Here is a 16,245-nt window from a genome sequence, read left to right on the forward strand (position 1 = left end):
TGCTACTCCAATGCACACAGGAATGTTAAGAAAGCAAAACAGCCTTAGTGCTGATAAGGTGAAAGTTTTACTGGTCTGGATAGATCAGACCAGCCATGGCATTCCCTTAAATCACTGCCTAATGCAGACCAACACCCCAAAGCTCTTCAATTATAGGAAGGCTGACAGAGGTGAGGAAGCTGCAGTAGAAAAGTTTGAAGCTAGCAGAGGATAATTCATGAGGCTTAAGGAAAGAAGCTATCTCCATAATGCATTGCCAAGGTGAAGCGGCAAGTGCTGATGTAGAAGCTGCAGCAGGTTATCCAGAAGCTCTAGCTAAGGTCATCAATGAGGTGGTTAAAAAACATTTCAAGGTAGACAAAACAGCCTTCTATCGGAAGAAGATGCCATTGAGGACTCCACAGCTAGAGAGAAGTCAATGCCTGGCTTCAAACCTCCAGGGGAAAAAGTGACTCTATTGTAGGGGCTAATATAGCTCGTGACTTTTCTTTTGAAGCCAATGCTCATTTATCCTGAAAATCCTAGAGCCCTTAAGAATTATGTGCAACCTACTCTGCCTGTGCTGTATAATAGGAACAACAGGGCCTGGATGACAGCACATCTGTTTACAACATGGTTTATTAAATATTTGAAGCCCACTATTGAGACCTGCTGCTCAGAAAAAAAGATTCTTTTCAAAGTATTACTGCTTACTGACAATGTACCTAGACCCAAGAGCTCTGATGGAGATGTACAGAGATTAATGTCATTTTTGTGCCTGCTAACACAACATCCATCCTGCAGCCCATGGATCAAGGAGTAATTGCAACTTCTAGGTCTTACTATTTAAGAAATACATTTTGTAAGATTACAGCTGCCATAGACAGTGATTCCTCTGATAGATCTGGGCCAAGTAAATTGAAAACCCCTTCTTTAAAGAACTCACCATTCTAGATGCCATTAAAAACATCTGTGATTCACAGGAAGAGATCAAAATATCAACATGGATAGGAGTTTGAAAAAGTTGATTCCAACCTATGGATGACTTGGAGAGGTTCAAGATGTCAGTGGAGGAAGTAGCTGCAGATGTTGTGGAAAGAGCAAAAGAACTAAAATTGGAAGAGGAGCCTGAAGATGTGACTGAATTGCTGCAGTCTCACAATAAAACTTGAATGGATGAGGAGCTGCTGCTTATGCATGAGGGAAAAAAGTGATTTTCTGAGAAGGAATCTGCTGCTCCTTGTGAAAATTCTGTGAGTATTATTGAAATAACACCAAAGATTTAGAATATCCTACACTTAGCTGATAAAGCAGTGGCAGGGTTTGATAGGACTGACTTCAATTTTGAAAGAAATTCTCCTTTAGGTAAAATGCTATCAAACAGCTTCACATGCTGCACAGAAATTGTTCATGAAAGAGTCGGTCAGTGAGGACAACTTCACTGAAATGGGGGAAGGGTTGCCACAGCAAGGGCAGCAGCTATACTGCAGAAAGAGTTTGGAAGGTTTCTTCCTTTTTACCCCCACACCTCAGATTACCTAAAATTCTGCTCCAGCCATGGGCACCAATTTAACTTTTTTCCTTCTCACCTGGAGGAGAGAACAAGAACCAAACGCATCATCTGGATTATATTTTCCCCATCCTCACTTTAGCCAGTACAGCTGAGAGCAGCATGGGCTCCAGACAGCCAACTCCTCTGAAGTTGGAGCTATCATTTTAAAATTCTGTAACAGCCTCAGCTGCTGTGTCATACCACGATGACTCCAGTCACCAAGGTACTAAAGATTTTATCACACCATATTCCTTCATCTTTTATTTTCCCAAATGCTTCCACCATATCTCACTGAGTCAGGGTTGTTCTAGGAAATCCCACTTCTGCCACCTTCTGTGATGGAGTCCTCAAACCACCTCCAGGATCAATGAGGAGGACCCACAGCACTTGGCACATAGTTGTACCACCTCCAGGATCAATAAGGAAGACCCACAGGACTCGGCATATAGTTGTACCACTACTATGCTCTATCACATGAAAGAATACAAGTAAAATCAGCAAAGGGAAATAACACATGGGGTGAAGTCAAAGTCCAGAAGAAACCAGGCACAAGCTTCCACAGTCCTCTCCCAGTGGAGTCCTACAGCATATTAATCTCCAAGCAACAAGTTATAACAATGCATGAAATGTAGTCTACCACGAAGTTCATTACAGACTCAAAGCCCAGAGATTTTACAGGAGGCTGGTCTTCTAGGCACCCTTAGCCTAGCACATACCAAAATTAAAAATTCAAAAGGAAATAAAGCTTTCATCATAAACCGTATTATTTGCACAGTAAGTTTGGGTGCAGTGGGTCATTTTCAGCCAAGAAGTTAGTGAGAACCTTCTTGAAATCCATATTTCTAGAATCCACCAAAGACCAACAGTTTAATTAACAGATAACATGACCCGAGTGGGCAGCAGTGGAGGACTGAAGGGTCAGATTCAAGAGACAGGAGCTACGTGATGGGAATTGGCTGACTCGAGGCAGTAGTGATAAAAGGGTGCACACTATCCTGCCCAATCTCTAAATAAAGCTCTGCTACTTAGAAGCTATGGACCTTAGTTCAGGCAAGTTACTTCATTCTTTTGACTTATTTTATCTCAAAATAGAAATCATGATAGCATGTATTTCCTAGGGTTGTTGTGAAGATGAATTGATACATGTAAAATGCTTAGATCAGTGAGTACTCTACTGAGCATATAGTTAGCCCTCCAGAGTTGATTTTGTATTACTACTATTATTGGGTATGAAGAGTGAGGAAGAGGAAATAAGGATAAATCTATTGTTTCTAACTTGAGCAACTAAATGGAAGGTGGTATTTTTCCATAAAATAAGACATTGGAGAAATAGAAGAATTTAGTTAGAAGGTAAATTCAAAATTTTTATTAAGACAATTTTTTTTGTGTGGCAGATTTACGTTCAGTGAAAAATCAAGGGGGTGGTACAGAGATTTCCCATTAAACTCCTTGGCCCCACTCATACATAGCCTCCTCCATTATCAACATTCCCCATCAGAAGTGATTTGTCACAATTGATGAACCTACATTGATACATCATTGTCATCCGAAATCCATAGTTTACACGTTCAATTTTTGATAAATTGAATGAGAGGTGTCGGCAGTATTTCCAAGTGGAGATGTCTAACAGGCCACAGGATGTACACGTTTGTAGTTCATGATACAGTTCTACGATAGAGATACAGATTTGGGATTCATCTGCACAGCATAATTCAAACCATGGGCGTGGATAAGCTTGCCCAACCAAGTGTATAAGAAGAAGTGCAGTGCATATACTGTACTAAATTCTCTCTCTGCTCTTTAGTTAACCTACTATTTATTTATTGCTAAGTTTACCTCAAAAACTTAGTGTCTTAAAATAATAAATATCTCACACACAATTTCTGTGGGTCACGAATCTGGGCACAGTTTAGCTGGGTGCCTCACCTTAAAGTCTCTCGCAAAGCTGCAGTCAAGGTGTCAGCCAGGGCTTCAGGCATTTTAAGGCATATAGTACTACAAAGTTCATAAAAAATAAAAATAAAGTAAAAACTCAGAAAACCCTATTCATAGTTATACTCTGTAACTTCCAAGCCTAGGTTAGAAGAACCCACTTAGCTTCTATTGGTCTCTCAGGATGCTCACCTTCGAAACCTAGCCGCTGTGCTATGAGGAAGCTCAGGTCACATGGAGAGATATGTAAAGGTATTCCAGCTGATAGTTCCCACTGACGCCCCAGCTGACAGCCTTCATATATCAATCATGTTAATAAGGAAGCATGGGAATCTCAGGTACATATTTTTCACCAGTTCTCCCTTCAATTCCATCACTCACCCTCAAGGATATGGTCTTTTGTGTGTGTGTGAATCTGGTTGTACTTGATCTAGGCTTACCTACTTTTTAAAAAATCATTAATCTACAATTACATGAGCAACATCATGGTTACTAGACTCCCCCCATCATCAGGTCCCCACCACATACCCCATAACAGTCACTGTCCATCAGCGTAGTAAGATGCTATAGAATCACTACTTGTCTTCTCTGGGTTGTACAGCCCTCCCCATGTCCACCCCCTACATTATGTCTGCTAATCGTAATGCCCCTTTTCTCCCCTTGTCCCTCCCTTCCCATCCATCCTCCCCAGTCCCTTTCCCTTTGGTAACTGTTAGTCCATTCTTGGGTTCTGTGAGTCTGCTGTTGTTTTGTCCCTTCAGTTTTTGCTTTGTTCTTACACTCCACAAATGAGTGAAATCATCTGATACTTGTCTTTTTCCGCCTGGCTTATTTCACTGAGCATAACACCCCCTAGCTCCATCCATGTTGTTGCAAATGGTAGGATTTGTTTTCTTCTTATGGTTGAATAATATTCCATTGTGTATATGTACCACATCTTCTTTATCCATTCATCTACTAATTGACACTTAGGTTGCCATTTCTTGGCTATTGTAAACAGTGCTGCGATAAACATAGGGGTGCATATGTCTCTTTCAAACTGGGCTGCTGAATTCTTAGGGTAGATTCCTAGGAGTGGAATTCCTGGGTCAAATGGTATTTCTATTTTTAGTTTTTGGAGGAACCTCCATACTGCTTTCCACAATGGTTGAACTATTTTAAATTCCCATCAGCAGTGTAGGAGGGCTCCTCTTTCTCTGCATTCTTGTCAGCATTTGTTGTTGTTTGTCTTTTGGATGTTGACCATCCTAAGTGGTGTGAGGTGATATCTCATTTGCAGTTTTAATTTACATTTCTCTGATGATTAGCAATGTGGAACATCTTTTCATGTGCCTGTTGGCCATCTGAATTTCTTCTTTGGAAAAACTGTCTGTTCAGTTCCTCTGCCCATTTTTTCATTGGATTATTTGCTTTTTGTTTGTTGAGGTGCATGAGCTCTTTATATAATATGGATGTCAATCCTTTATCGGATCTGTCATTTATGAACATATTCTCCCATACTGTAGTATGTCTTTTTGTTCTATTGATGACGTCCTTTGCTGTACAGAAGCTTTTCCGCTTGATATAGTCCCACTTGTTCATTTTTGCTTTTGTTTTCCTTGCCTGGGGATATATGTTCATGAAGAAGTTGCTCACGTTTATGTCCAAGAGATTTTTACCTATGTATTTTCTAAGAGTTTTATGGTTTCATGACTTACATTCTGGTCTTTGATCCATTTTGAATTTACTTTTGTGTATGGGGTTAGACAATGATCCAGTTTCATTCTCTTACATGTAGCTGTCTAAGGATGTGGTCTTAAGAGTGCATATTAATAGCATGTTCTAATAAGAATGGATTTATGGGAAGCTTAATTCTTACTATCACCAAAAGGCAGGAATATCCTGTATAAGTCTCTTCCAACTGGTTCTGAAAGGTGGTGGGTTCTAGTGAAAGCACATAAAAAGGCAGCAATTTAACTTCTAGGTAAGTACTAGTATAGTAACCTGCAGCAAATCACTTAATTTCTCTGACCCTCAGTTTTCTTATCTGTAAAGTAGTTGTAGTAACAGCCACACTGCCTTTACATAACTTTACATAACTACTGTAAAATTCAAAGGAGATAATGCACGAGAAAAGCATTCTTTTAAAATGTAAAACACTATATAAATGTGGGATATTTAGTAAGTGCCTAATGCTTACGTTACTCATAAAGATATAAAAAGAATGAACAAATCTTGCCCTTCTTTAAGATCTTGGTGATATGCCTCAATTTTCTATGACATACTTAGGCTTAAATGTCTCCTTTGAGACTGTCACTGGTACCCTCCTTTGAGACAAACTCCTTGTCATAGCTAAGATGACAAGGATTTCTTCAGTTATAAACTTGGGTAAAATGTTTTGCCATTTGACAATAACTTTTAAAAAATGACATTGTAAAAATTATGTCAAGTTAATGTGAAATTATTATGCAGATTTTAGCCAATCTTCTCTCTGTATATTTGGAGAATTCCATTTCTGAGCAAATTATTGACTGTTTTACTAAACAGCCAACCACATATGAAAGTCCCACAGGAAACTTCAAACTCTCCATTTCCCATAATGGATTTGTTAGCTACTCTCAAATATTACTGCTCTTGAATTCTCTGTTTTGCTGAAATGAGCCAGCATCCACTCAACCACATGCTGAAAATTTAGGAATAATCATTGATTTCTCTCTCTATCCATCCTGAGCTTCAACTTCACCATCTCCCCCCACCCTGCACCCAATCTGTCTCCAGATTTTGAGGATTTACCTTCAAAATAGCTCTAGAATCTTTCCCTATTTCCATCCTTACTGCCACCCTCTCTCACCTGTATTATGGCAAGAACTTGCTAATACTTTCCCTGCTCAGAGTACCTCTCCTCCAGTCTCACTACCAACAAACCGATCCCAGTTTAAAAATCTAATATTCCTCTATTTTTTCAGAAGATAGAAGAAAAGAAACAACAACAAAAAACTATTCCACATGTCCTGTCATCTAACCTCAACAATCCTACAGCATAGTTATTTTCATATTGATTTTACTGGCAAGAAAAGTGGCACCTACAGAGACTGACTGACTTGAACTCCACTAGCTCTCTCATGGCTAACGCTGGATATTCAGTTTAGTGCCTAGGGCTCTCATCTGTAAAATTGGATCAATAATAACTTTCTCATACAGCTGTCATAAAGAGGCAATGAATAACAGAGGTGAAGTGCCTAAACAGTGTCTGCCACGTAACAACTGGTTGCCTTTTACTACTACTATGATCATTTTAGAAGTTTTTATTGCTTTTAATACTTTGCTTTTCAGTGCCTAAAGAAGAACTCTTATTTAAGAGTTCCAAATCTGGTGGACTTAACTATTTTCCCTTCAGTGCCCATCTTACTGACATAGCCTGCTCCTCACCAGGAGTTATTTACGTCTTTGGGCTCGTTTGCCCACCTTGAACCGTGGGGATTCATGGAAGAGCCGTGTCAGGGCCTAGACTGATGTCTGGGGCATGGCTGATGAGAAGTGCCAAGGCTGCGAGGAGGCCAGAGCAATGAGAAGAGCTGGGAACCCAATTGGGAGACCTCTGACCTCTTGGTGTGTCTCTACTTCCTGTGCATCCTTGGGCAAGGGACTCCCACGTCTCAGGCTTCTGTTTCCTCTTGTATAAAAAGAAATGTTATGCCTGTGCTTCCTTTCTCACAAGGTTGCTGTGACGACCCTTAAGTAGGATGCCGGGGAGGACGCTCACTTATTTCAAGACTGGGGCCTAGAAATGCCGAGGGAGATGGGGAGGGTAGTCGAGGAACAAACTAGGCCAGGTCTCCTCAGGCCTCCGAGAGCTGGCCATAGAACGTCCCGTCTCTATGGTGGATGGCGCTCAATTCCGGTGCAAACTAGGTTCCTCTTCCGGGGTCACCGTCACCGCTTCCGGAGCGGGACGCGGCGAACAGGGTTTGCCGTGTTCCGTCTGCCTCTTGGTCTGTGTCTCCGAGGTGTGTGCCGCAATGAGCTTCCTCAAAAGTTTCCCGCCGCCGGGGTCGACTGAGGGGCTTCGGCAGCAGCAACCCGATACAGAGGCTGTGCTGAACGGGAAGGGCCTCGGAACCGGCACCCTTTACATCGCGGAAAGGTAGGCTCCCCGTTGCCGAGCGCGGGCTGGCTGTGCGCCCCCTCGCTTCTGCCGGCGCGGGCGGTGCGGAGGAGCCGCTGCGGGACCGCGACTCGGGGGCTGCAGGGAGGGGGAGCGCGGCTCCACGGCTCCGCGGCTCCGCGGCTCTACGGGCGATGCCTCTGCTGGGTGGAGACTCGCGTGTTCCAGTGTCCCCGTCCTCTGGGGCCTGCCTTTTATAGTCTGATGGAGTTCTCCCCTTTGATGATGCCTTTCACCCGCATGCTTTTACCGGGAGTCCGGCGCGCGCGTTGCTCTTTATTCAAAGCCTCCTTTTAAAAAGGTTTTGAGTTTCCAGATCCTGAGTGAGAATCACCGAGGTGCCTGTCTTTAACGATGAACTGCTGGAGGTGTTGTCCTGTGCAGGATATGGAAGTTGAGAGCAGAAGTGGAAGATTTGGAAGGTTTGGTTAAGGAGTATAGACTTTCTTACGTGGGTGTGGGTGGGGAGGGGACCACTCCTCAGTCTCACGCAGGATGGGGTCATATCCAGAGGGACCTGACTCTCATTTCCCACTTACGGCTCCCATTTGCATTCGTTGAAGGAATTGCCCTTTTATTTGGTCACCTGGACCACTCCGTACTTTTACAGACAAGACGTGTTTTAAATATCGTGGTTGTAGAACTGACGTCCCTGGTTTTTTTTTAACCTATGGTTCCATTCATCATCAAACCAGCAATGACAGGAATCTTTCCAGTCATTCAGTTCTCCCTGACTTCCCCTTCTGCTGCATTTCCTGTCTACAACCAAAGAGAATTTTCTCCTTTTAAGAGCTCATGTGATTACAGTGGACCCACATAGAGATAACCGAGTATAATCTCTCTATTTTATTGGCAACTGATAAGTATAACCTTAGTTAATTTTTGCCATGTGACATATTTACAGTCTTGGCACCAGGAGTTTAAGGTTATGGGGGCCAAAATCTTGTCAACCACAGAGGGCATGAAAAGAGTGCAGAACCCTTGGTTTAGAGGGAAATGTAGACATTGAGCAAAGGTTAGGCTGTTGGCCACTGAGGAAGTATGGGATGCGAGGAAAAGCAAGTTTGGGGTGAAGTGCAGATACTGAGTTTGGTCTGGACGTGTGTGGATGAGTTGGATGTATGAGTGTGTATCTTGGGAGAGTGGTATTAAAGAGCAATTTGGAAATTGTTAGTGTAAGTGTTAGCATCTACTCAAGGGAATGGATTAGGTATCCCAGAGAAGAGGGCCAAGGATAGAACCTTGGGATCATATGTTTAAGAGATAGGTTATGGAAGAAAAGACTTATAAAAAAAAGGGAGGACCAGTCAAATAGAATCTAAAAACATTGTTGGGTATTGACAAGGAGATCTTTAATGATCTTGGGAGAGCAGTTTCTTGTAAGTGGTGGAGATGGAGCACAGGTATATTCCTTACCCATACACTTTTCTCCATGGTTTTTGTGTATATTGGCTTTTCTTTCTGTAATATAATTCCTGTTTGGGGAAGGTCCTTTACTTTTTTCATTTTGAAAATTTGAATCCTGAAGAAAAAAGTTGCAAGTGTTGTTAATATCAATGTACCCTTTACAAAGATTCATCAATTGTTAGCATTTGGCACCTTTATCTCTCTTTTATTCTCCTGTATTTGAGAGTTGCAGTTGTATTGTCACTTCACCTGTAAATACTGTAACACAAATCTCTTTAAGAACAAGGGCATTATTACGATTAGCACACACAGTGGAGTGGGGCACAGGGAAGGCAGTATAGACAGAGAAGACAAGTAGTGACTCCATAGCATCTTACTACACTGATGGACAGTGACTGTAATGGGGTATGTGGTGGGGACTTGATAATGGAGGGAATCCACAATGTTGCTCAGGTAATTGTATAATGATACCAAAAAAAAAGAACAAACCTTTTCAAACAATATGGCTTCTCTCTCACTTAACAACTTTACATCTCCCTATATGGCCCCGGAAGATGACTGGTTAGCCAGAGACGGGTAAGATTCCTCAAGGGAGGAACAACCTAAGACAGGCACAGTTGCAGGGGGGCCATCAGGTGAGAAATTGGGGATCAACAGTGGTGAGGCTTAGAACCTCACTCCCCCTGTTTTGGGAGAAATCTTCTGCATCTGTGGATGTTTTAATGCCCTTGTCTAGCTTGGATTAACACATAGTCTACAGGCACACACCTGATCATCTACATTTGCTCTCTTACAACACTAAACTATGTTTTCTACCTTTATCTTGCATCTACCTACCACTTCAGCATTTTATTAAAAATAAAAATAATAATAAAGGGAGAAATGTGGGATCCACATATAAATCAAGTACAAAAATCAAACGAATATTCATATTTGACCTGATTGTTTATAGTTCATAATGCGTGATCAAAACCGAAAGTTTCTGTGATGACTGCCCTTGTACTGTTCACCATGTAAGAACTTATTCACTATGTAAGAATTTGTTCACCATGTAAGAACTTGTTCGTTATGCTTCAGAAGATTGGAGACTGATGAGAATTAGGCTTGGGGTGGATTAATGATTGTGCATTGAGCATTGAGTCCCCTGTACAGAATTTTATTGTTGTTAACAACCATTTGATCAATAAATATGAGAGATGCCCTCTCAAAAAAAAAAAATCAGATAATTTTTTTAAAGTATGAATGCTTACAGAGTTCATTTATTTTTCAAAGGGAAAACACAGCTAGCCTACTCTAGTGGATGGAAATAGAGTGTTAGTTTAAACTAATGGTATAGAAGGCCAAATAAATATCCTTGATGTTAGGCTAAATAAGAAAACAATACTGCTGTTATTGTGTATAATCTTTTCTTATATGGATGTTATGAATATTTTTGCTAAGGAACTGATGAATTGTAAACCAATGATAGGTAGGTTTTTTTCAAAACCCCTTCTGGATAAGTGGGAGAAAAGACACCAAAATTGAAAGAGTCTCCATAGAAATGGTCAAGAAGTTGCCAGAGACAGGGATACCACCACATTAGGAGGGAGGAGTGAATATATGTAAAGCACTAAGAAGACTGCCTGGCACATAAGAAGCACCATGTTATTGTGATAGTTATCACTGTTGTTGTGCTGAGAACTTTGGCAGCTCCCAGTCCTGTGGTAGAGATAAACACGTGAGCTGAAAACAGGCAACGTGATGAATGAATAATACAGCTATCAACAAAAGTCTGCGGGAGTTCCCAGAGCAGGAGGGTGCAAGTATCTGCCAGGGAATAGAGAGAGGGAACAAGATGGCACCCAGAGGGGACATGACTGGGGAAGCAGCCAGTTGCCAGAACCAGAGCAACACAACCTAACTTCTGCAGAAACATTTGGTAGCGAATATTATACTACTGAAGGCTCCATTTCTTAGAGCCTCTAATATTTAGAATTTCCTCATCGTTCCAAGCATTGTTTTTGCCATCAGTGCAGCAATGGGACGTGAGCCACTGGGCAGAAGAAGAAGCCTTTTGCCAAGATGGTATGAGAGAATGGAGCAGGGAGGAAGAGTAGACTAACGCTTATGCTGCCATGGCCCTGGGCTCAAAGGAAATTCCAGCCCCACTCAGAAGTGCAACTGGGATAATCAAGACTCTGGGAGGAGAAAGCACATTCCTATGCTTCCGTCTCCAGGCCCTCCCTAGCAGAGGAGAAACAGCTGGGCACAGACGTGGTAATGTGCACACTGAGCAAGAGGGAAGGGCTAGGCGATGGAGGCTGCCATCCAGTGTGGCAGGCACTGCCCAAGAAGGCCCACCTTTTCCCTCCAAACCCATGCCAGGTGTCTTGCACACTAACCCAGTGTTTCCCAAGCCAAACAGCATGGAGCTTTTAAGCAGCTGCTTAAAAGTCTACATTCTTTACCACAGGCCATTAACTTTATATGTAGGCAAAACATTTATGCTCCTCCCGTTCTTCAATAAACAGAGTAAAAAAAAAAGGGGGGGGGGCATTGTCATGTATAATCACAATACAGTTATCACACTGAGGAAGTACAAACTTTTGAGCTCTTTTCTGTTTAAAATTTTTTTAATTTCAACGTTTCACTGACATATCTCTTCTTTAAGAAAATGTTTGTAAAATACACATACAAAAAATATAAATGATATATTTGTGGTTTAAAGAGTTTTAATTAAATAACACCTGTGTATCCACTATCCATGTTAAGAATAGAATATTTCCAGTACCTTGGGTGCCTCTGTTCATCCCTCTTTACTTCCATTAGCCTTATCTCCTTGGTCTCTGTCTTGCCAATGGCTTTCAACCTCGGGCAAGTTCGCTATTGATTCAGTGTGACCAAAGAAATGACAGTAGAACGTCTCTTTGGGGTGAAAAGGTTTATTACCCAGCTTGTTCTCCTGGTGGTAGGTCCAGCACTACTAGTGTCTCTGCCCCCGACCAGGGCACTGGGCCAACCTCTCTATATAGTACAGTAATAGCTTATTGCCTACTGGTGTGTAAGCAGTAGTCTAGCAACAGCCAGTCACATCATCAAGTGGTTTAAGTTCAGTGAGGATCCTGGCCATAGGAACCCCAACTTCCCACAGTCTCTTCCCCAATTTTGTACTTTCCCACCTAGCATTTCCAAGTCTTGATAGACTCAAGGTCTCAACAAACTGGGAAGGCTTTCTGGAGGAAAAGGCTTCATGATGAATGAAGATTAACAGTTAGCCAGGTGAATGATTTGGGGCTAAAGGAAATGTTCTAATTAGAAGAAACAGGATATACAGAGGCAAGGGTGCAAAACAGTATTGTGTGTGCCAGGATATGTATGTATGTGTGTGTGTGTGTGTAGTGTGTGATACACACTACACACACACACACACATAGTCTAGCTTTTCTTCATCTGAAGGAATGAGGGAGAAAAAGTGGAAAAATAACAAAACAGAAGGAGAGAGCCATGTTTATGAGCTTGGCTCATAGATCCAAGACTTTGGGAAAACTTCGGATTTTAGGCAAAGAGACAGGGTCTGATTTGGTTTTAGGTAGATAGTTTCCCTGATGTATATTGAGAGATTTATAATTCAGGCTTATTTTCAAAGTTAAGTTGTCATAGGAAGTTGACTTTTTATTCAAATATGTAAGGGAACAGAGGCATGAATCATTCAAAATAGGTAATTGGTAACAGGTAAAATAAAATAGGTGATTAAATTAAAGGTAGGTAATTTCAACATACAAGTCATACTTTTTTATATCTCATTACAAAGTTAATTTTAAATCAACTAATTAAGCCAACCTACATTCAAGACCTCTTTTACCTTCCTGTGTTTTTTTTCACCCCATGTGAGGAGTAAAGTACACCAATCATAAACAGAAGCATTGGAAGTTAGCAAAACATCCCTCTTCATGTTTACTGGCTTTCTAATTCTTGTGTTCTCCCTTTTGTGACTCATGATTTCTTACAGATTGGGTATAGTAAATTAGATAATTTGGTTCAGGGGGGCTTTTCTTCCAGAATATATGAAAAAAGAATAAATAAAAATGATAACTTTGTAAGAGTAAGTATTGCTTTTAAGTGGAACTTGCTTCTTTCTGTTTTGCAGAGTGCATAATCCATGTCTGCATGAGACGATGAGAACTCTAGGAAATGCTGTGCTAAGACAGCATGTGTGTTCTGCCAGCAGTGAGGAACTGCAGAGCAATTATTATGTGCTTTTAAAAGTAGAGGCCATGATTTGATATGCACTATTTGTTTATATTTTAGTTTTTCCATCTAATTGAGTCATTAAAGAAAGTTCTGTGGCTCTGGATATTTGAGATCATTTTGGACACCCAAATTTGGAGTACTCCTTTCTGAATAGTGATAATGCCAGAGGATTTTTAGTGATGTAGAATTTATTAAAATAATATTGTTTAGTAAGGGACTGGCAATACTTTTATGATACATGAGCACTGTTTGGTTTCATCTCCAGTAAGAGGAAAGCAGTGGACAGAAAGGACACATACAGCACACACAATCTAATTACAATAATAAAATGTATTTCTTTGGAACCAATGGGATGAGTCATTTTGGAAAATCATTTCTAGAGCTTTCACCACTTTAAGCTTCTTAAACTTTATCACTTTAAGCCCCCCAGGTTTTCTGTTTCCTTTTAAAATAAGCATGTTGGTTTTAAACCTTTCTGAATGACAGTGCATATTTTCTTGCTTTTGCTTTGCTTAAGTGTACAGTTCATGACATCTTAATATGTTTCAGAGTTGTATGATTTTCACCACAGTCTGATTCTGCCTCTGCTTTTGATCAGTGAGGGTCATATGTTATACACTTGTATTTGTTGTTAGACATTGAATTCCTTGGGGGAACTGAGGTGTAAAGTTCAGACTTCCCGCCCCCCTTACACTGAATATGAATGATCTCAGACTGTTGCGCTGTCATTGTTTCTGCCCCAGGGAATTCTAGATTCTCCTATTATATTTGTTTATGTTTGGTTAGAAATTAGACTGTCTTACTAAGATCATATAGAAAATAGAATACAGGGGTCTTACTATATTAGCTTCTTTTAAGAACACCTTTATTGGGATAATTTACATAGCATACAGTTGCCCATTTAAAGTGTACAATTCAGTGGCTTTTAGTCTATTTATAGAGTTGTGCAACCATCACAGAATCAATTTTAGAATATTTTCATTGCCCCCAAAAGACACCAGAACATATTAACAGTCACTCTGTATTTCTCTCCAGTCCTCTGCAATCACTGTTGTGTTGCATTAACTCACTGCACTGACTTCTTTTGTGTGTGATTTCTTAAAGATTTGTTTTGCTATTTTTTTTCCTGCTAACTGGTACCATTCCAGATGGGTGAGGTATTACCAAAAAATTAGCCCTTCCTCAAAGTTTCCTTTGTTATACCAGTAAAATATTTGCATTTGACCACTTTTGAGAGAAAACTTGGATCTTATTTGTGGCTTTCTTTTAAAGCTGCAGAGTAAACTAAAAGTTTCATGAAGTCTGTCTTTCAATGTGATTATTATTTTCTAATTTATGGTAAATATGATTACAGCCATTTCATGTGTATGTCTTTTAATGTAGGATTAGTGGAGAGATTAGTGATTCCCAGGTTTTTATTGCATACTTACATGCTGAGTACTATGTTAATAGTTTTCAAAAACGTTCAAGGAATATGACAGCTTCTATCAAGCAGCTCACATTCTGTCAGGGACATATAAGACTACATAGAGTTAAGTTCTGAATGGTGTATTACTGAGCATAAGTGCAGTTTAGAAAAAGATGAGATCGTTATGGAGAAGAGTAATTGGAGGGAGAGCTCTTAGAGGAGTTGGGCCTTAATCAGAGGAAGAGGATTTGCAAAGCAAAGCAATAATCTGAAGACATTTTGAATAAGAACAGGAGTAGAAACACACATGTGACTCAAGAAAAATAGCATTACAAATCTATTTAAATTTTTAGGTAGAGGAAAAGACCCTAAAAGAATTTGATCTTAAAGAAATTCAATTCCTGCTGCTGAATTCTCTTATTTTATAAATATTTCTAAACAGTAAGCTTGAATTTATTCACATGCATAGAGTGTCCAAGCTGAACCTTTAAAAACTTCAGGATATTAAATTAGGATTTAATTTCTTAAAATAACCTACTTAAAACATGTTTTTCAGCCGCCTGTCTTGGTTAGATGGCTCTGGATTAGGATTCTCACTGGAATACCCCACCATTAGTTTGCATGCAGTGTCCAGGGACCTAAATGCCTATCCACGGGAGCATTTGTATGTTATGGTGAATGCCAAATTTGGAGGTATGTATGGTGTGATTTAATCTTGAGCTTCCTTTGGTAGCATATTGTATTTCAGAAAGCAGTCTTGTATTACATCATAATCAATGTAATATTCAAGCTCATTGACATATTTTGGACAATATAAAACAACATTTCAGCACAGTAAAGTAATTTGGACACTGCCTTTTGTTTCTTTGTATTTGCACTTAGAATTATTCAGTTATTGTGTATTTATATTTATAATTTTTCCTCTTGAGTTTAACTGTTTATTCTTTGTCTTTGTTAAGGCAGTTACATTTGGCACCTTTAGAGATTTTCATCAGTGTACCTTGTGCTTCAGGAGTATAGGCTAGAGCTCTTTTGTTTTTGTTCCGTTACAGCGGTGGTTCTCTGTGGGGAATAATGCAGCCCTGCCCTCACATTTGGCAATGGCAGGTTGGTTGTCATGCCGGGCAAGGGGGAGGGAGGCTGCTGAGCACCCTACAGTGCACAGGATGGCCTTCCACAACAAAGAAGTACTCAGTCCAAATGTCAGTATGCCAAAGGTGAGAGATGCCATGGTGCAGAAGCCCCACATTTTGCTGTTGGAGATAACTGCAAAGAATCATAAAAATTAGTGAAGTTAATGAATGAAAGGAAAAGAAAGATTTAAAAATCAAATTTTTTGGCTTTTGACAATGGGTTGTAAGAATTCCAAATGACAGACAAGTTAGTCACAAGGTAAAAACTTGTGTTGGTTTTTATAAGTGTTAACTAAGAAGTTTATATACTATATTGTGTTTAACATGTTCATTTTTTTTGTAGAAATGCAGACCTTTGGGGTTGAAACGACATTTGTCACACCTTTAGTAAACGTTTGGTTTTAAAATAAGGGGGTTGCTTTTCTTTGAAATAGTGTATAAAAGACAATCCCATTAGTTT

At 40.2% G+C, this 16,245-nt stretch overlaps 1 protein-coding gene across 1 annotated transcript in view; it reads left to right on the plus strand.

The window, feature by feature from the left end:
- The first annotated feature begins 7,368 nt into the window (after positions 1–7,368).
- CLNS1A (chloride nucleotide-sensitive channel 1A) overlaps positions 7,369–16,245 on the plus strand; it is a 39,665-nt gene continuing 30,788 nt past the window's right edge. The window contains exons 1-2 of the mRNA XM_037010608.2: positions 7,369–7,586; positions 15,209–15,345. Coding sequence (XP_036866503.1) covers positions 7,462–7,586; positions 15,209–15,345 — 262 coding nt within the window. The 5' untranslated portion in view covers positions 7,369–7,461. The remainder of the gene's footprint in view (positions 7,587–15,208; positions 15,346–16,245) is intronic.

The sequence above is a fragment of the Manis javanica genome, chromosome 11, assembly GCF_040802235.1.
Source record: "Manis javanica isolate MJ-LG chromosome 11, MJ_LKY, whole genome shotgun sequence".
Lineage (NCBI taxonomy): Eukaryota > Metazoa > Chordata > Mammalia > Pholidota > Manidae > Manis > Manis javanica.